Source organism: Pogona vitticeps, chromosome 5 (genome assembly GCF_051106095.1).
Source record: "Pogona vitticeps strain Pit_001003342236 chromosome 5, PviZW2.1, whole genome shotgun sequence".
NCBI classification, from domain to species: domain Eukaryota; kingdom Metazoa; phylum Chordata; class Lepidosauria; order Squamata; family Agamidae; genus Pogona; species Pogona vitticeps.
The window spans coordinates 144,982,948-145,004,408 of record NC_135787.1 but is presented as its reverse complement, the minus strand read 5'-3'; the positions used below and the strand labels follow the sequence as shown (position 1 = coordinate 145,004,408).

The window sequence follows — 21,461 nt, the reverse complement described above, 5'->3', positions numbered from 1 at the left end:
TTAAAAGAGCCAGTTGAGAAAAGCAGAAATTCCCCTCTTGTCTCCTCCTGCTGCCACTGCTACTCTGCTTGCCCTTTTTAAAAAAATTCAAGCCCCCCCCCCACACACACACATACAAAGACAGACAGGCACATGCAGGCACACAAAAGGGTTTGGCTTTCCAAAAGCAACTTCCCTCTCTGTCTCCTCCTGCCACTGCCACCTCTCCTCTTGCCTCTTTTAAAAATGCCAGCTCTCTCTCTCTCTCTCTCTCTCTCTCTCTCTCTCCCCAAAGGCAGTCTCCCTGCAGTGCCTTTAAAACATTAAATGCTTCTATAGAGCTGAGGGAGTGTTTGATTTGCTTATATCATGAAGCAGCTCTCTTATTAAGCTACTTGACAAAGTGAAAGAGGAAGACTTCCTTTGGTCCATTCCCAGAGATCACATGTACTGGAGATGAAGCAAAGTAGAACAATCCTTCCTGCACCAAGCAAAACAAAACAAAACAAAAAACCCTGAAACCCTTTGAGAGGGGACCGTAAGGTAGGAATGCTCTAGTTCACTCCAGCAATTGTGTCATCTGATCGCTATCTTTAAGAGTACACCCGCCTGTCTCTGCAGCAGTCCAAACACCGGACTGAACATTCATCTGATCACACTCAGAGTCAAGAGAGAATATTTTATGTCCATAAGATATTACAGAAAGTTGGGTTATCAATGTACTTAGGTACTTAGAGAACACCCAAATTGGTTATGTAGCCAGTTTCTGCTGTTTGCCTTTAAAGTCCCCCTTTATAATACGTTTTTCTATAACAGCGACTTTAATATCTATTAAAAAATATTATCATGGGAGGTTGAAATGTTCTGTAACCAGTCTCTCTGCGTTGTCTTTCCTGATTGTCAGATTTGTGTCCATTCATTCTTTTGTGCCAAGTGACCCATATTTGCCTACAGACAAGCCTTCAACCTTAAATAATTACCCACACATAACAGGCAACACAAAACGGAGACAGAGACAAGAACAAGGCCTTGTTACAAGCCTAGACGGCAGTTGATTCTCCTGTATCTACACTGGCAGCACCATCAAGGGTCCCAACAATATCAGCCAAAACATCAGGCATCTGTTTCCTTGTTCGTTCTCTAATGTGAATTATACCATCTTCTGAGACAGCCTAACACAGCTACTTCTTTGAAGATTACTTGTTATAAATAGAGTATATCGTGTCTGCATGTGTTTGTGTGTATTGGGGAGCAGACAGAGTCTGCTTCCCAGTTCTCCTTTCCTAACAGCATTGCTGGTGCAGATTTCCTGAGGAGGTTCAACATGGACTACAAATAACAATGTCCACAGCCAGGAGGGGCTATATTATTCAGGGAAGATTAGATCCATAGTTTTCCACACTTTGAAGGAGCCCTGTTGAGAAAAGCTGCTGAACATCTCAGACAGACTGGTTATCTTCAGGAGAAGCAAGCAGGAAAAACAGTACTGGATCCAATCTGCCTTGGCCAAATGACACCGTTTAGGGAGTTCCTAGGATTGCACTCCAGTGAAGGTTTACTGCCAATGAAACTACTTCTTAAAACCAGTCTCTTCTACTCCTTTTTTTAAAAGTTGCTCTTTACTTCCTGCACAACCAGGCAGATAGCAGGATCCAAACTAGAAAATGTCAGTGCAAGTGATTTCCATGATTCCTCCTTCAGACCAAAGGGATCCATTGGATAACGAGTGGAGTGATAATTATAGATGAGAAAAGAGCCAAATCAGCAGGTGCTGCTTGCGTTTGTTCCCTGTTGCAACTGACCGCAGTAGACAACTTGGCAAAAACAGGCTTCCCGAAGTGGAAAGACACGTTAGCCCCTGTGCTTGTCAGTCCAGTCCTGAGGGAACTCCAGAGAGCAATGAAAGCCCTGGGAGGCTGGACACATGAGGTGAAAAGGGGAACAGAGTGACCCTCAATGCTCTTTGGAAACATAGTGGGACCAAAGTCGTGTTGTGCTGCATCTGTAGTATCCTGAGCAGAAACTGCAGGTTAGTACCTGCAGGATTTTGGGGGTCTTCATTTTCTTCTTTGTCTCTGCTTGTGTGTGTGTGTGTGTGTGTGTGTGTGTGTGTGTGTGTGTGTGTGTGTGTGTGTGTGTGTGTGTGTGTGTGTGTGTGTGTGTGTGTGTGTTTGTGTGTATTTCTCTCTCTGTCCCAGACTAAATGTGCATCTGATTTATTAAAATGGCATTTATAGTGTGCGCATTCCATATTAATAACTTGTGGATTTAATTAATGTTCATTAAATTTTGAAATATTAAATTAATGTAATATTAAACTATTAAAATTCTAAATGATTTAGCAGCAGAGCTTTGTTGATGAATCTCAGGTATCTGAGAGTGGAATTTGACCCCCAAAACTCACATATAAATACAATTGTTAGCATTTAAAGGACTACAAAAAATTTCCTTTTCTTTCACTGCAACATTGAAAAATATGAAAAATATACAAGTCATTCATTGATGTGTCCTTCTGCCACCTCTTTTTCTCATTTTCTCCTCATTTTCAATTCTGAATTCTAAGGCTTACTGACATACATCAAAGCATGGAGCAGCTCACAGAATCAAAATGATCAAATCATACCACTAATTATTTTCAACTTCCTTTCAAAAATATTATGTGACCACTTTTAGATGACTTTTTGTTCATTTGCATGCAGTTAGTATATCCTCGGAGGAAGAATGATAGGTTCCTAATATACATTTGACAGCACAGATGAGTGTTAATAGTTGTTTTTAATATGGGCCTTTAGAACTCGGTTTTAAAACCCATTTTAATCTAATAGAAAAACTCCAACTTAAATAAATAATCCATCTGGTACTAAATGTCTGGCTGTGGCCTGACTGTCGGTGCATATTCGGGCCCAAAGTGCCATCCTGCTATCCATTATATATGGCCAAATTCCAGGGACTGTAGTGGGGTCATGCATAAATAAGAGGATGCAAGAGTGCAGCTTATATATTTATGAGGTGGTTTCTCCTCACTCATCAATTCATACCACCAATAAAAACAAGTGTAATCATTATTGTAATAATTACCAGATTACCTGAATCAGTGTGCTGAGAAATTGTCAACTCAGGGATCCACCAATGAGCTGCAGTCTTTCTTACTGCAGATTCTATATATCAAGTGGAAATCATCCTTCTGAGTAGGGTGAAACCAAAGTGCCAGTTCAGCAGTTGAATCGGTGGGTCCTCTGTGAGCTGAAGTTTCATTGCTAGTAGCTTGCTAGAATGTCTTTACTGGCTATTGAGTGAGGCACAAAGTATTCCGTCTATCAACAGGATTGCTACACAACCCAAATGTGAGATCTGGTGTCTGAGGCAGGACTCATCATCTATCTCATATTTCTGTCCCTTGTGGCTCCGGAGAGCAGCCCAGGGAACTGTAGCTGCTGTTTGTTGAAATGATTGTAACTACTGAGACTAAGAACACGGTCACTGCTCTATTAGTGCTGTTCATAGTGGAGGCTGCAGGCGTTTAAAATTTGTATTCTGCATAAAATATTCTTGATTTCCTGTTCTGCTTTGGCATCCCATTTCTCCAGGATATGACAGTCACATACTCCAGTAGAGTTGCAAATGCCACATTCTTTGGGTTCCACAGACTACTTCTCAAATGGAAAGGAAGCATCTACAAGCTGCTTTACAGAGAATTTCTCCTCTTTGCTTGCCTATATACAGCCATAAGCATCTTGTACAGGTAAATCTTTTTCATCTTGTAAAACATCTCTCTCTGGACACTTTTTTCAACAAAGCAAAAACATACCATTTTTATATTTCCCTTTATGAAGAAGTAGCAGTCATGAGTTACGGTGGTTGTTCTATCAGGAGCACACCCCAATGCACGTAAGATGCTGCTGAACTTTTTTAAAAAAATCATTGAACTGCTCTGATAATAAAGCACTGCAAAACTGCAAATAGTAACTCAGTTTTCACTTCTGCTGGAGTTACCAGTTGAGGCTGAGTAGAACCTGAAGTGTTTATTTCGCAGCAGCGAAGGTCTTCATAGAGCTGAGGAGCCTGACAGCTACCCCACCCCCAAATACCTTGCATTAATACTGGGGAAGCTCACAACCATGTATTACTGCTGAGGACACCCTCCCTTTCTTCTCTCCACCCACAACTATGATGAGGATCGAAACTAAGCTCTGAAGGAACAAAGAAGCCTACTATTGAGGGTGGGTGGTGGAGAATGATCTCTTCTATCACTGCTAAATCAAAAATCCTGGTTGCCCAATCCTGTCAGCCAGGATCCTTAGGCCATTTAATATATTTCACTTTTTTTCCTTAGTGCTAAATGCTAAATACTGTATTTAGAATGCCATCCTCGGGTAATTTTGGCTTTTGTCACAATTCCAAAACATTCCTGTGAGCTCCCCTGATGGTCCATTAAGCAGTTATTACGTTTAATGCTGAGTATTCCTCTTTGTACATTTGTGTTCTTCATCACTTGCTCTTGTATCAAACAAAGTGATTTTTTTTCTTTTTTCCTTGCAGATTTTTCCTTACAGGAAGCCAAAAACGGTATTTTGAAAAACTGTCAATTTACTGTGATAAATACGCAGAACAAATTCCAGTCACTTTTGTGCTAGGTAAGCATACACTCTATAAGGATTAAACATGCAAAATGACTCCATTTCACACCTTAGGAAAGTTTTTAGAGCAGAAAACAGGGGCAGAAAGATCATATTTTTATGTACTACAACTCAGAAAACTTTCTCAAACTCTGATCTGCTGTTCAGTCTCTTGATCAGAGCTTGAGACAGTTTTCTGAGTTGTAGTACATGAAAATATATACTGAACTCTATACTCCATGTTCTAGAAAGCACTCATTTTTCAATCCCAAATAGTTTAACAATAGCAACTTTTTAAAAAAGGACTTGGGCATACAGTACATATACACACACACCAAAGTGAAGCTCCTCAAACAAAACTTGGAGAAAACGAGGACTGGAATTTTATGTGAAAGAACTGGAGCTCAGTTCTGCTACCAAACCCAGATTCTGGGTTGAGAAAGCACTCAGATACACCATGTACATCAAATCTGACTGCAGATCCACAGACCCATCCAAGCAGCTATTTAGCTCCTAACTCCAGCCGGTGGATTATGAAGTTCTGTTTTAAAAAAGTGGCTCCTGAAAGACTGAATAAAGCTTGCCTGCTTGAGCTTTCATCTAGTTCTCTGGGCAAAACAAAGCCTTATCCCAGCAAACACCTGCTCAAAACCCATGTCTCTAGGGAACAAGAATTTGCAGCAGCCATCTATAGGGCAGTATCAAGTTTCTGAGTGTAACCCTTTCCACATCTGCCGATTCTTCATTTTAATATGGTCATTTTTCCAGAAGCTGGTCCAGTGGAAGGGGCCATTTGTAAGGAAAATGGGCTGATATATTGAGCTATGATCTCTCCACCCACACCACACCCACCAATGCACACACAAGACATACCAATTCGATCTGCTGCTGTTACCCCCAGTGGCTGAGTAGTCCTTATAGTAACAATCCCTATAATCAGTCCTTCTAGAAGAATACAAAACATACAGACGTGTTGATCCATATTAAGAAAGTCTGAGCAGTGTTCATTTCCATAAGAAGCAGGTCTTTTGTAACAGTAATGGATCTTAATTGTCCTAGACTAATGATGCTGTAGTGGTAAAGGGTCTTGCCATTCTCTAACATGGAAACAATATAAATACACACAATTATTTTCCATACTCTCAAATTGGCACCTTAGCGCACAAAAACAACACATTACACTTTCTGTGATATACAGACCTATTATAGGAAATAATCTGTGTAGTAATGGCTGCCAATGTGGGGCTCTTCCAGAGGGGATTTTGTATTGCCTTGTTCTGACCCCCTTTTTGTTGCTTGAGCCAGATGTAATGAGATTTAGTTGGAGTAATGGACATCTGTGCCTCTCCCAAGACAGTGAAGCACTGTCTTGTCTCCTCTTCACAGGTGCTTTGCTGTGAAGCCTTGGGCACGGAGTGGCAGGCATGAGTTCACCAGAGTCTGAATTGGCAGCTAAAATGTGGCTGTGAGCACCAGCTCCAGCAACAGCTACTCATGTGTCATTTCTTCCTCTGCCATGGGCATCCAGCACCATCTCTCCTTCTTTTCTACCCCTTTTTTAGATTTGGGAAGTGTCAGTTTGTGACACCAAAACCACTCACTTTGGGATGCAAGCATTAGAGTTCTTTTAAATGGGAAAAAAGGAGGGGAAGCAAGCTTTGGACTCAGAAGGGAAGTGCCACAAAATGGCACAGAATAAGCCAAGGGGTTTGGGAGGGATGAAAATAAGGGATGTTGGAGAGAAAACCTTGTTTAGACATCCCAGAGTAAGACAGATGGCATCCAGATATACAAAGGGGAATCAAAGAAATGTCATCTGGATACGAGGGAAGGCTTCCGTTAAGATAAGAGCTTAATAGGGAATTTAAGGGTGTAAAAATGCCTCATCTGGAAGACCCCTGGATTAACGGCATAGACTGGGTTGATAAAGGTATCAATGGCTCACAATGACTATATATTACCTCCAGTATCAGAGGCCATGTGTCAATGTATACCACTTGCTGGGGAATATGAGTAGGAAAATGCTTATTTGATCACAAATGCTTGTGATCTTATCTTAATTGTGGATTTCTAGTAGGTGGTTGGTTGGTTATTGTGAGAAACTAGATGTACTGGACTAGATGGGGCTTTGGTCTGATTCATCAAGGTGCTTTCTATACACAGGAAAGGGCTTGCTGGATAACACCAAAGTAAGATATTCTTAAGGACCATATGCATCCTGCTGTAATGCATAGTTGAAAGGGTCATAGGGAAAACTGAGCCTAGTGGTATAGTGGAGCATTGTGATCCAGTGGTTAAACTGTAGTACTGTAGCCAGGATTCTGCTCATGGGGGGGGGGGGCTGCATGTGTAGCCTGCATAATTAAAAACTATCCAGGGAGTGCATCAAGCACTATAAGGCATTATATAGGGCATTAGGAAGAAACCAAATTTGGTGGCGGACGATATTGGCAATTATAGGCCTGTCGCCAATGTTTCCTTCCTTAGTAGTGGAGAGCGTGGTGGCCGACTAGCTTCAGGTTCATTTGGATGAAACAAATGCCCTGGATCCCTTTCAGTCAGGCTTCAGGCCGCGCCACGGTACAGAAACGCCATTGGTTGCCCTGTTGGATGACTTGTTGAGGGAGGCCGACAGGGGTAAAACCTCTTTGTAGGTCCTCCTCGATATCTCAGCTGCCTTTGATACCACTGGTATCCTCCTGAGGAGGCTCTTCGAGTTGGGAATTGGTGGTCTGGCGCTTTCCTGGCTCAGATCCTTCTTGCGGGACCATCCTCAGAGAGTACAGCTTGGGGAGAGAGTTTTGGCCTCATGAAGCCTCAATTGTGGGATTCCGCAGGGCTTGATTATCTCCCCAATACTGTTTAATATCTATATGAGGCCGCTGAGTGGGGTCATCAGGGGGTGTGGAGCATCGTGCCATCAGTATGCTGATGACACTCAGCTGTACATCTCCTTTTTTCCAACCACAGTGGACGCCGTTCTGTCCCTTCAGTGCTGTCTGGAGGCTGTACTGCAATGGATGCAGGAAAATGGGCTGAGGCTGAACCCAGACAAGATGGAGGTCTTGAGGGTGGGTGGACCCACCATTGGCAGTTTGGGAACCTCCCTCTCTTTCTGGGGGGGTGACTCTCACTGTGAAGAGTGAGGTTCGCAGCTTGGGGATTCGTCTGGACCCGGCGCTCACCATGGAAACCCAGGTGGCGTCAGTGGTCCGCTCTGTCTATTTCCTGTGGTGGATAGCCCAGCTGCGTCCCTATCTTGATTTTGGGGCACTCACCACTTTGGTACATGTGCTCATAATCTCAAGATTAGACCACTGCAATGCACTCTACGTGGGGCTACCTTTGAGATTGCTGTGGAAACTTCAAATGATGCAGAATGTGGCGGCCAGACTTCTTAGTGGGACAAGAAGACATCAGCATATTTCTCCCACTCTGGCCACTTTGCATTGGCTGCCCGTTCGTTTCCACATTGATTTCAAAGTGTTAATGTCACATATAAAGCCCTAAACGGTTTACGACCTCGATACCTGGCAGAACATCTCCTCCCACCTAGATCTACTTGTGACACTCATTCTAGCCAGGAGGGGCAGCTGAGGAGCCTAACGCCGAGGGAGGCCCAGAAGGAAAAAACAAGAAACTGGGCCTTCTCAGCAGTGCCCCCACCCCCCCGCCTCCGGAATAATCTCCCCTCCGAGATTCACTTGGCCCCTTCACTGGATATTTTCAAGAGCCAACGCAAGACCTGGCTATTCAGGCAGGCCTTCCCTCCGCTCACCATCTGATTTATCCCTTTTTCCTCCCATCTTGAATGATTTTCTTACTGTTGTTAAATTGATATTATTTGATTGTTTTTATTCCATTTTATTGTTAGCCGCCCAGAGTAGACACTGTCTAAATGGGCAGGATACAAATTTAATAAACTGAATAAATAATATAAGCAGCATATGTTGCTTTGCTTCAGATAAAACGAAGCTCCTCAGTGCCAGGCCTAGTTATACACCATTCCATAGACTGTAGTTGCATGAATCTCATGTTAGACTGGATACACTAGTGAAAGTCCAATGATTTTAAACAAGTGACTTTGCAATAAAACCACAGGTATAGAATACTGCCCAACCAAGAGTAAGTCTAAGTGTCTATTTATATTTAACTAGGCACATTATTACAAGACTCAAACCTGTGTAAGTTTGACAGCTAGAAATGTGAACCAGAATTTTCACAATCTGCAGGGTTCTATGTTACGCTGGTGGTGAACCGTTGGTGGAACCAGTTTGTGAATCTGCCATGGCCAGATAGACTGATGTTCTTGATCTCCAGCACTATCGAGGGAAGAGATGAATATGGTCGCTTACTCAGAAGGACTCTAATGCGTTATGTGAACTTAACATCTGTCATCATTTTTCGTTCGGTGAGCACAGCAGTCTGTAAAAGGTTTCCAACCATGGACCATGTGGTAGAAGCAGGTACTATCTGTTTCCTTTTTCCTACATCAGTGTCTCCCTGACCTAAATCAAGTCAAGCTATGATAAATGGACATTTCACTATTATCAGTGGATCAATGGTACAGATAAATAAAGAACAGGGAGTAAAAAGAGAATAAAAGCAAAACTTGCACCTTTAGTCAAAGATTTGCTACCATAGCAAAGGTATAGTATAGTACTCACCAGAGAGCAAATGGGGATGAAATACATCATTGTTGTCATTGGGTCTCACAAGCAGACACAAAGCAATTGTTATAACTGAGATAGAAGTTTGCATAACCCCATGCTTTGGCTCACAGAGATGCCTTCTTCCCCATGTACCATCCAAAAGGATAAAGCCTAGCACTCCGCATGAATTTCATTTTAAAAAATGGGAAGCTGTTCTCATGTCCCCATCTAGTAACTGCTCCTTTCTGTTTCTTGAACCTGCCAATCCTATGCATGGCTACTCAGAAGTAAGCCCCCTTATATCCAGTTAGAGTTATTTTCAGCTACATGGGCATAAGATAGCAGCCTTTGGTGTTAACAATGTTTTTCAGGTTGGAATCACTGAGCTTCGTTGTTACATCATCATCTATTTCTGTATCCAGACAGTGGTCTAAAGGCTGGAAAAATATGCTCTGTATTTGGCCAGGAAAAGACTTTTAAATAAAAATTGGCATCTTACAACATCAGGGGCCTCACCAGAGTCCAACTGGTATGAAGTTGCTGATTCTGCAGGCCATGGCCTGTGACGTCTTGTGGAATAAATGTGGTTGGCAATGTGACTTGGCCTTTTCAGAATTCACACCAGGTAGCAATGTAATAAACAACCTTGCCCAAATTGGTGTCCTCTAAATATTTTTAACTACACCTTCTGTTGCTCCAAACAGTGGCCAAGCTGATCAGAGTTAATGGAAAGTGTTCCAGAATATGTACAAAACTCCATGTTGGCGAATCTTATAATGAAGTCTGCATGAAGTACATGAGGAGAGATATTATTCCCTTTTTAACCCGATAGGGCCCGATGAAATAGCTTCATGAACTGGATTTACCTTGTGAGCTGCTGGTCAATCTGCCTAAAATAATGCATATACTCATTAATGCAAAGTTACTAATATATCTATCTATACATATTAAATTGAACTAGGTGATCAGAGTTTCTCATAGTTTTATTAACTGAGCCTCAGTGAGTGCTTTTAATAGAATGGGTAAAAAGGTGTGTACGTTAATTCTGAGTGTGTGCTCTCAGAAGTAATAGAACCTTAAGACCACTCTATTTCCTTATAAACAGGTTTTATGACACCAGAGGAAAGGATACTATTTGATGACCTTAAGTCTCCCCACCTTAAGTACTGGATCCCCTTTGTCTGGTTTGGGAATTTGGCAGCAAAAGCCCAACGAGATGGAAGAATCAAAGACAGCATAGCTTTGCAAACGTTGTTGACTGTAAGTAAAAAAAAGCACAGCAGAAAGTTGTGAAAGACACTTAAAAATCAAAGTCTAGTTGCACTGGTTCTTAAATTTGCTTGTTTTATATAAACCATGTTCCAGACTTTTCCTTTCTGTTGCTTTTTTCCACCTTCCCTGAATTTCTGGACTTTAGTATTCCTGTCACCTCCAGGGCTGGGCACTAGATCCACTTGTACCCTAGGGAGGAAGTGTCTTCAGCACTTCCCTCTACTGTGTCTCTTTTGATTCCGCTTTAAAATTTCTTATATTTATAGTACTTGTTACCCATCGGAGCTAAGTTCAGATTTGAGGTGTCTCTGGGTGCAGTCCCCTTTGGTGAAACCTATCCTACATCTGTGGATTTTGTTAGCTTTACCTGATGGCAGAGCTGGGTAGCTGATTCTGAGAGCCATGATGATAACTTTTTACTATGCCACCAGTGTAGTGCCACTTGGGCATAATGGAAGAAACTACAGTAGGAACTCTTCAGATATGATACTGGTCAATGGTACCTCTATCTGGTCAGGTACGGATGGTAGCTTTACTAGGGCCCTGACAGCAGGCCGAAGATCCTGTCTGCTGATACAGTTCCTAGTCCATTTCACAGTTTTGGTGCAGGACTTGCATCTGTTCTCATCATAGGAGTGAATACACTCATACGTTAGGATTTTCTCCCTGTGAGTCACATATACAAGATTGGTTGAATAGACACCAGTGTTACTAATTTTGCTAATTTTCCAGTCAGTAAAACACAAACAAACAACTGGACTGGGCACATATACAACACTCCCAATATCAAAAGAAGCACTTTTGTATGTGTTTTCACCCCAAGCTCTCAGTGGATTCAGTAGATAGGCTTGAATAGATGATATACATGCCCTGCAGGCATCCAGAGGGATAATGCTTTAATTTTAGTACTGGGGCTGGAGTCCTGTGTACAATTCTTGTGAACCATCTCCACTGGGTTCAGTAGGAGTTAGCTCTGAGTGGATAAGTAACAGTATGGCCTAATGAATGGATAGTTTCCTCCCTACTCTTTGAGTCCTCATAGGTCATCAGTGCTGCTAAAAATAATTTATGGAGTTCTCTTATATATTCATTTCCTTTGTTGGTCACCCACCTTTGTGTCCTGTCATCAGGCAGAAAGATGAGATGTAGGCACAGTATTTAGATTGAAATAAATATGACTATATGATTAGTGATAATTGCATGCTGTTGATTGCAACCTTGTCTAGGTGTAAAGAACTCAGAAGTGATTTACCATTGCCTTCTTCTACGGGCACTTTGTGACTGTGTACGTTGCCCAAGGTCACACCGGCTACCTCTTCTTCTTGGGTGGGGGGGACACAGTAGGGAACGAAACTCCTGACCCCTCGCTCTGCACCTGGGTACTACAGTTCAGTAGCTTGTCCTTGTTTGCCCTTGGCCCAGGGGGGTAGACGGGGCTCTAACTTGGCATTCTGCAGAGTTCCCTTTTCCAGTCAACTGCCTCATCCTCACCTGTTCCCCTGTTCTGTTACTACAGATCAGCTAACCCAACGACAGCCCCAAAATTCATCACATGCCAAGCCCCGCTGTGCCAATAAGACTCAAAATGATGTAATTCTTTCCAATGAGCCATTAGACATTTGCTTTGTCTTTCTTCTTCCCATTAAGGAGATGAATCGTTATCGTTCATGGTGTAGCCTGCTCTTTGGTTACGACTGGGTCGGAATCCCACTAGTGTACACGCAGGTACTTTTACCGTATTCAAAGACTGGGGTGCATTTTGGAATGGGGCATGGAGGGATTTGTGGATGGCAAAAAAATCTAAATTGCAATGTGAATTCAGACCTAAAAAGATTTGTGTTTCCATAGCTACTGGCCTGTTTTGTTTTTACGAATGGTTTGCTACATTGGGTTGCATCTCAGTCTGCCTCTTCAACCTGGTGCCCTCTAGACATCTTGGTCTTTGAGTCTCACCATCCCCATCCAAAATGGTTTGTGCTTGATGGAAATGATTGGAATTGCAGCCCAGTGTTGGCGCTAGATATCAGGGATCAATGATTCATGTTAAGACTTGATAAGAAGGTGGAGGCCAGCACACAGCAGTGTATCTTTGAAGCAGCTGGCTTTCTATCACATAGGTGTGCGAAGTGCAGCCTTCCGGACGTTGCTGTTGGATTGCAGTTCCCCTGAGCCTTAAACAGCATAACCAAGGATGAGTAAGGTTGAGAGCTGCACCACAGTGTCATTTGGAGGCCTGCACTTGGCCCACCCTGAATGGATCAAAATACTGTATGCTTGTAGCATGCTGCGTTAGATTAGTTGGTGCTGAATACAGCCATCAGTATTTTGCAGATTCACTGTGTTTGTTGAAGAAGTGTTAAGTCAAAAGTAAGGGCCGTGTGTTAATTAAACATTCATTATTACTTTAATAATATAGTACTAATGTACTACTAATAGAATAGAGGCCATATTAAGCTGTTTTTAATACTGTATTAGAGCATTGCTATGGTATGCCATTATCAATAGTATTAATTTTAATGTGATTGTAACTTATTTTAGGTTGTTACCCTTGCTGTTTATACTTTCTTCTTCGCATGCCTGATAGGACGTCAGTTTTTGGACTCTGATCAAGGCTATCCAGGTCATGATTTAGATCTTTACATTCCTATCTTCACATTGTTACAGTTTTTCTTCTATGCAGGATGGCTAAAGGTAAACTACCTTTGTCGTTTTCAATGAGTTTAAAATTTTCTTGTAATTTTATTCAGAACCGATGACTTGAATTCTTCCTAAGCAATTGATATAGGAGGCTTTTGTTAAAAATTAGCATCTTAATGTTTCCAGCCATTTATTTACTACTGCGATCTCACAGTACAACTTCAAAGAAAGATGCAGCAATTATTCAGTCAGACTGCTATATCATACAGACAAATCAAGAGGTCCATTGGACTGTAGCCATGAGCATTAGCTCACGGCTACAGTCCAGAACATTAGCACCTGTATAGAATTGGTATAGTTTGTCATCACTAAGCATATTTCTTGAACACATTCTCACCGAAAAAGTGTGCATCCCAATAGATTTGCCATTTGCAACAGCAGTGCTCACAGTATTTCTGGAACACACTGCTAATTCCAAGTATTATATGCTGTGCCCTGTTTGTTATTGACATTATAAATGTATTAGCCACTTACAGCCTAACTTTGCAAATAACCCACTATCAGCATGGCAGGTTTTTCCAGTCTTGTATATCTTCTATTATCATTATTGCTGATGCAAAAATACAATTTTAAAAAGGCAATTGACTAATAAGTTGCTGGACTTTCAAGGACAACTGAAAGTGCAATCCTTCAGCCTGATAATGGAGTTAGCACTGTACCAGTCAAAGATGTATCTTTAAAGACCAGCTTGCTTTATCTGACTTTGATGATAATGATCAATAGAGATGGATGATACTGAACTCCATGCCCCCTGGCCAGAGCAGGCAAAAACTACTTGATTAGCTTCCAACTCCCTCAAAATCCTCTCCAGCAGAATGTGGTGTCCAGCATTCCAGCATCCCAGGGACTCTGGAAGTTGCAGCCCAAAAAATAACTTTTCAAAGCCCTACCACAATACTCACAGCATAATTAGATGTGACCAGGAATGTGTGTGTGTGGCATTCATGTGGAACTAAAGTGACTCATTTGAGTCACTTTAGAACTCTTATGAAAAAGACCACAGTGCAGGGTATGAATGAGTTCTGCCCTGTCTTAACTGTTTAGTTTTGTTCAATGTGAAGTTCAAATAAATCCATCTGACATTTAGTGAAAGTAAAAGGAAGCAGCTAAATATTATAAGTGATTAAATAATTAGAGATAATCATTGTAGTCCCTCTGCAACCACACAAAGCAACTCATTACAAATAAAAGTTGTGCATATACTGAATGTTTTCTAATTAATATTGATTTCTCAGTTGACCAATTTGCACATCCTCATCAAAGCAGCTAACTAAGTCTATAACTCACTATAAATGCTGTATTGATTACTTGCTCTCTAGTACATCTGGGATTGATTAATTAAAAGGGGAAAGAGCTCATGGCCACAGTCCATGGTAAAAAACCTTCCTAGAGTCTGTAGGAAGGATGTAAACTTCCCTTCTAATGTGAGATTGACCTCTATGGAGATTTCTACAATGGGTACCTCCCTGAATGGGAACTCTGACCTCAGGGCTACGGTGGGAAAAATGGATGTTGCAGGGGATGTGGGAATGAGGTGTGTGTGCACAAGAGTGAGGAGCTGGAACCAAACATCTCTCAGCCACTAGCAGTAATTACTCCCACATGAAAGGAAAGTTAGATGTGCCTCAGAGTGTTTCCTATATGGTTTGGGGTGGGGTTGGAGTAAAAGAAAGAAAAAGCCCCAAAGAGAGGAAAGCAAGACAAAATGGCAGTACTGTAGTTCTATCTTGTCAGCAAGTGCCTGGTGTGGCTTTGTATGAAACTGAGAGGCAAACTGTATGGAATTGATAGGCTGTCATTAAAAGCTGAAATCCATTAAGGATATTATTCAGGCAGGCTTTGTCAATGAGCAACTGTACTTGTAAACAGAAGAAGCCCTACAGCCAAAGCTGGGTAGCATTAATACAGTTTGGGGTGTTTGTATGTTTCTACAGTCAGTGTCAACAACAATGACCTGTTATCTTGCTCAGTTTGGGTCAGGTAATAGATCTGGATTAGGCATAGTGGTAAGTATTCTAGTACAGAATATGCCATGACTGAATTGTATCATACTATCCAAAAGTTATGTCTGGACCACACATCAAAAGATTTTCCAAAAGAAATGCAGATAGAAGCAATTCTTCTGAATCATTCATGGGATTGGCTCAATACATGCAACTGGAGAACATCAACAGAAGCGGGGAGAACAAGGGGACCTAGCTCTATTAATCTGTCCTGTCTAGGTCATAGAAGGCAGTAATACAGGGAATTGGTACACGTTCAGAGAAGAGACAGATGGGAACAGTCAGAGCTTGCTGTTTCAAACAGAATTGGTCACTGCTGAGATAATTTGCTGTGCATCTATGAGAATTTGCATCTCCTCAGTCTTGTGCACAAATAAGCTGCTCCACTGTGAAAATAAGGTCCTTTATTTGCCCCAGTGTAATGCTATAAAAGCAGTCATTACAAAATTATTAGTTCAGGACAGTAGGAATGTAAGAAAAAAAATGCACTGGATGAGAATGTTGGAATCGCCTTCCTTTTGCTGCCCAAAGGATCTTTAATTATTCAAATACAGCCAGTCCTTTGTAAGCAAGGTGATTTTGAAACAGAGTTTGTTTTTTTAAAATAACTGCTAGGCTGCCCATCATGAGTTATATACCTTGGACAGTGGTTCCCTCACATGAGGCCCTTGTTAATCCTACTCTGTGTTGTCCTGGATTAGTTTATAATCCACTCAGATGCTGCATCCAGAAATCACCAAAATAGCACGCAATTGTCCTGCATTTCATTCCGTTACAGACTACGTGAGATCATGTGCCAGTTGCTCATGACAGCTCATCCATTCAGCAAGGCAATACCATGTTTTCCTCCACACTCACTTGCTTCCATTTCTTTCACATTCACTGAAGGATGTCCTATTCTGTGCTGGATTGCTCATGGATATTTGTCTAGAGAGGTCATAAAATGAGTCTTGTTGTACTACTTCTGCCATGTCCTGAATTACATAAGTAACCATGAAATCACGATTCCCCTTGAAGTCAGTTTTGGTTCTGGATTTGACTAGAGAGCAGGAGTCTAACCACCAGCTCTGTTCTAAACCTTGCAAGGTGGCCTTGGGCAATCACATCCTCTCATTTTAACATCTCATTCACTACAACAAGGATTTGTGCAAATTCTATCTGGATGTCTGACCTGTTCCACATTCAGTGAGGTAGGCAAAGTTGCTGGCTAGAAAGGGGCATGAACTGCCGGTTTGGTGCAGTTTATTTACCAGCTGCATAGCTGATCCATGGTTTGGCATCCTGCCCCTTCCGCAAGACCCCCCCTCAAAAGCAGTGCCCCAGTTTTCCTGCCCAGCTTTCTCCGGGTGCTGCCTTGGAGTGGCTTCTTCATTCTTTAGGGCTGGAAGGTCATCCCCTGTCCTCCTCAGACTTGGCTCCTGAGCCCCCATCAGGCTCCTTGTTCCTTGAGGTTCCAAGATGCCCAGGGTCAGCCAGAACCTCCATCCCATTAGGCTTTGGATCTCCAGTTCCTCAGGCTTGTCCTTGCTGGAGGACTCTTCTGCTGAGGTCATGCCATTGTTACCTCAGGAACTTTCCATGCATTCCATATTTTGAAAGTTAGCTTGTTTAGTTAGATTTGTTTTGTGATTAGTCATTAGGAGAGGAACTCAGGCTTTAGCTGCAGTTATGGTGATAACAGTCTGCATGAACCATGTCTCTGGGGCATTAATAACTTTCACTTTCTAATGACAGGCCGCATGTAGTGTATGATCTGGTCCTGAGGCAAAGGACTCCTACATGCTCCATATTACTATCAGAACCTGATTAGGGCAACTCATTCCCTCAGGAGCCCCACAAAGGTTTATAGACCTCCCAGGCAAGGAACACATTTCCCAATTTAACAGAGTTTTCTGTTTAAAAACAACACAAAACAAGGGGAAACATGATGGGAAATTCCAGGCAGTTATAAATTGAAGGAAAGGGCCAGAATCCTATTATGAAATATTGCACACATAAGGGAAATCATGCAAGTGTGGGTTTTTTTTTTTTTTTCCATTCCTCCAGTTAGTTGTCAGGCAGCTAGTGAAGTGTGCAAATTGAACATGTCTGCAAAGGACAGCCAGCAAACTAAAACATGCTGTGTATGTCTCTGCTGATTTACACGTGATGGTTCCAACTGTATTCTAGCCATGGATTTTTATCTTCCATTCTCCCAAGTAAAATTCTGTCAATCCGGCGTCATTGACACAATAAAAGCTTAGGCTGGAAGCACCCTTATATCACAATGTTAGAATGTATGTATAGGGTTTTTGTTTCCTTTCCTCCCTTCCAGGTGCCTTGAGGTTGATTTACAAGGGGATGTCTGTGCCAGGAGAGGAGTATTTACCCTTTTCTTTCAAAGCTGTGCAGTCATGGTGAAGATTACCCTTCTTGCCGTGTACCTAACCTTATAACAAAATCTTTGTCTTGGTGCCAGTGGGAACTTTTTTACTCGGAGGAGGGGGTGATATTTACCAGGCTCACACCTGGGGAGGAAAAGATGAAGCACTCACTGCATTCATGTGCTTTGAGGTCCCAAAGGAGAGTAAGGAGGGCACAGGAACTGTTCAGCCAACCTTGGCCTTGACAGATGACCGTTCACTACTGTAAGCCTGGCAGTGCCAAGATTGTTAATTCAGCACCAAATAACTATGGTACTTAGTATGCACAATTCTAATTACAGGTTGCTGAGCAGCTCATCAATCCCTTTGGTGAAGATGATGATGATTTTGAAACAAACTGGTGCATTGATAGGAATCTGCAAGTGAGACCATCTTGCTTCACTTAACCCAATGTTCTAGTATCATAATAGGTTACCCCCTTTTCTCCCATCAATAATATATAGTGTGTCCCATAACCTCCCACTATTGACAGACAAAAGACCTTATAAATGTAGTTGGAGCACCCAATGTATCCAGTACTCTAATGGGCTGAAGGCTATTGGCAAGACAGATTGGGGCGGGGGTGAGCATGTTTGACATTTCTCTTGCATTTCCCTCTGAAGGAATGTCTTTTTCTTTGTGAGCAATAGGAAGGAACACAGTCTCACTCTAGGGCCAGTTTGAAATCTTGGTGGAGGTATGGTCAAGACTTGGAAAGTCTTTGGATTTAGCTGACCCAAAGCCTTTCCTACACTATCCACACCATTGTTTCCCTGTTTAACATGGGGTAGGGACATGGTGGTGCTGCGGGCAGAAGCCTGTGTGCTGCAGGGTCAGAAGACCAAGCAGTCGTAAGATCAAATCCACGTGATGGAGTGAGCTCCCATCGCTTGTCCCAGCTCCCGCCAACCTAGCGGTTCGAAAGCATGCAAATGCAAGTAGATAAATAGGGACCACTTCGGTGGGAAGGTAACAGCGTTCCGTGTCTAAGTCGCACTGGCCATGTGACCACGGAAGATTGTCTTCGGACAAAACGCTGGCTCTATGGCTTGGAAACGGGGATGAGCACCGCCCCCTAGAGTCGAACATGACTGGACAAAAATTGTCAAGGGGAACCTTTACCTTTACCTTTAGGGTCCCTCTCCCCTAAAGGTGTCTTATGTGATTCCAGGATGACTTGACAGAGTGCAGCCCAAGGCCCTTAGGAGATTATAGCTCACAGAACTGCTTCTTAAACTTACAAGACATTTCTCATTAGATGCAGGCACAGTTGCAGTACAGGAAAAAATGAAGTCATATAGTCAATATTTGAAGTAGCAATATAACAGTGCGGTTCTCTGGACTGTGGCTTGTAAGGTTATGATGCCTGTAAGTGTGTTGTAAGTACTCTAATGTACTACATTCTCCCAGGTGTCACTTCTGGCTGTGGATGAAATGCATATGAATTTACCACCAATGAAGAAAGATATTTACTGGAATGATTCCTCAGCACGCCCACCATACACACTAGCTGCAGCAGATTCCTGCATTCCATCTTTCCTTGGATCAACAGTTGAAATGAGGTGTGTTAGTGTGCCGTATTCTACCATGCATCTACCCAATTATAATGGTTCTTTCAGGGCCCAGTGTAGTTTACTATTAACTACCTGTTTCTAGAAGAGTCAGTAGAACTCTGGCTGATTCTGGAGAGGATATACAGCAGGGGTGAAACTGCTAGGAACTTAAGAAGAGCTGTACTGGATCAGAGGATCAGACCAAAACTTGTCTGGTCCAGCATCCTGTATTCCAAAGTGACTGAGCAGATGCCCAAGGGAAGTTCACCATCATGGTGGCAAGGTAACAGCACTCTCCTGTACATGTCCACTAGTGACTAGTACTGAGTAATGCTTGTTAAAGTTTATTTTCTTGTCCACAAATCCCAAAATCTTCTAATCAGTGTGGCTAACAGTTGTGGAGTGGGCAGAGGACAGTCAGCTTTGGAATGGCAGCCCAAAGAAGTAACTTTTCTGAGCTCTCTAAATATTAATAGAATACACTAAGGATCTATTTTCCTAAAGCCTGTAGAAATGTTTTGGCAACCTGTTTGATTTTGAATATCAGAGAGTTTCCCAAGCTCAGGTATGGAGAAATTCTCTGTCTCTGAAAATAGTTTGTACATATACCCAGATTTACATTTCTATATTTATGTATAGTCAACATGACTCATAGCCATTGGGTGCAAACAGACGACAGTTTATCTCTTGGTTTGGACAGCTTTGGGAGTGAGCTGATTTGCTATATTTTCCAGCAACCACATGGCATCCTGGTGATCATAAATCAGCCTACTTATCCATGCCCACCAGTACCTTTTTGGGTCACTGGCAAAGACTACTTTTTCTTTCTTGGACAGGTAGGATTGCTCTGTTTTGGTTCCATTTTGGCATGTATGATCACCAGTATTGAACCCAAGTGAATCCCTTAGTTGCCACTTGTTTTAGCATCCATCTTATCTTCCAGAATACTCCATTTTATTCACCTGGTTCTCTCCCCTCTGCCTAGTCAATCCATCCTGTCCTTTATAAGAACTTTTTTCTCTGAAGATTTTTGTAATTCAGCAGATCTCAGGGTCACCCCAAACTTATGGAAACCCTCTTATTACATGTGGATACTGCTGCTTGGGCAACAGATAAGACTGCACAAGGAGAACTCAATTTGATCTTGCTATAAGATTTTATATTTTGTCTTGCAGCCTGACAGATAGTCAGTTCCTCCACAGAGAAAACTGGCATCGGGATTATGACAAACCCAGAAGGCAGCATTCAATGCTAAGAAAAGTAAAACGATTCCTCAGTGTTCGTGAAGAATCCCCTGTCCTGCCTAGGAGGAGCTACCAAAGACAGTCTAGTGAGAATTCTGTTTTTTTCCCATCTCATGAAATGCATCATATTGGCAATTTGCTAGAAATCCACTCTAGAGGGAGGCATTTTGCTACCAATGAAAGGAAAAACCATGAAGTGCCTGATAAGCATATGAAGGGACATGGAAGTCTAGATTTAGCAATAATTAGAGAAACCAGCAAAAACGATGCACTGGAAATTGAATCCCAGTGCACTGCGGGTGACAGCATAGCTAAAATGGCCTCACTGACTTCTGAAAAGATTGTTGTTGAAACAGAGGGCAAGAAAGCCAGAATGGGTTCACAACAAAACAGCACTGCTGAAATCCTGACAAAGGAAGATCCTGATAGTCACAGGGAGTCAGAGACTGACTCTGAGGGGCTCACAATGACCCCCAGTGTGTCACACAGCAGTCCTGTAAATTCACTGGGATCTCCTTCAAAAACATCTCTGCTTCAGACGGAATCCAAGAGGCAAGAGTCATCCCTAAGCATCCAAGGGGAAAAGGTACCACAATCACTTCAAAGTACATCTGGTAGCACTTCAGACAGTAAAAGGTGGAGGTACTCAGATGTTCCTACTCAAGATTTGGCACCCCTTTTAACAAAATCGTGTAGTACATCTTCTGGAACAAGCAACCTGAGCACTGAACACAGTCCTGCTTCTGTTTCTCCTGCTACAAAGACATTTGATGTAAGCCACTGGCTAGAACAAGCGGATGTTAAAGAAACAGATATCCTTCATATTGCTGAGTTTAGCAATGAGAAACACAAAGGACATCTCTGACAAACCCGACAGCCCAGAGACATTTTGCTGCTATGGACTCCTTTACCACACAGCATATTTATTTTTCACAGCTTCCTCCAGGACAAACAAAGCTACGCAAGTGACACACTGTGAACTACTCATCAAATGCTTTGAATGCTTTTATTTTGATAAAATAAGTTCATAATGTTTACACGCA

The 21,461-nt window shown here is 42.2% G+C and overlaps 2 protein-coding genes across 2 annotated transcripts in view; one reads left to right on the top strand and one right to left on the bottom strand.

The window, feature by feature from the left end:
* RAB3IP (RAB3A interacting protein) overlaps positions 1–3,120 on the bottom strand; it is a 26,107-nt gene extending 22,987 nt beyond the window's left edge. Inside the window, exon 1 of the mRNA XM_073000382.2 lies at positions 3,066–3,120. The gene's annotated coding sequence lies outside the window, so the exon portion shown is untranslated. The remainder of the gene's footprint in view (positions 1–3,065) is intronic.
* Positions 1,900–21,461, top strand: BEST3 (bestrophin 3). Its single transcript, XM_020786083.3, has 10 exons — positions 1,900–2,008; positions 3,567–3,721; positions 4,519–4,613; positions 8,828–9,061; positions 10,353–10,507; positions 12,167–12,244; positions 13,058–13,210; positions 17,924–18,004; positions 19,032–19,183; positions 20,350–21,461. The coding sequence occupies exons 2-10, from the start codon at positions 3,570–3,572 to the stop codon at positions 21,281–21,283; spliced, it is 2,034 nt and encodes a 677-aa protein (XP_020641742.3). The 5' UTR covers positions 1,900–2,008; positions 3,567–3,569; the 3' UTR covers positions 21,284–21,461.

Excerpts from the sequence above, each read along its gene's own strand:
- BEST3 (XM_020786083.3), top strand. The coding sequence starts at position 3,570 with ATGACAGTCACATACTCCAGTAGAGTTGCAAATGCCACATTCTTTGGG. Across the intron at positions 10,508-12,166 it reads CTTTGCAAACGTTGTTGACT|GAGATGAATCGTTATCGTTC; the intron begins GTAAGTAAAAAA and ends CTTCCCATTAAG. Across the intron at positions 18,005-19,031 it reads GCATTGATAGGAATCTGCAA|GTGTCACTTCTGGCTGTGGA; the intron begins GTGAGACCATCT and ends ACATTCTCCCAG.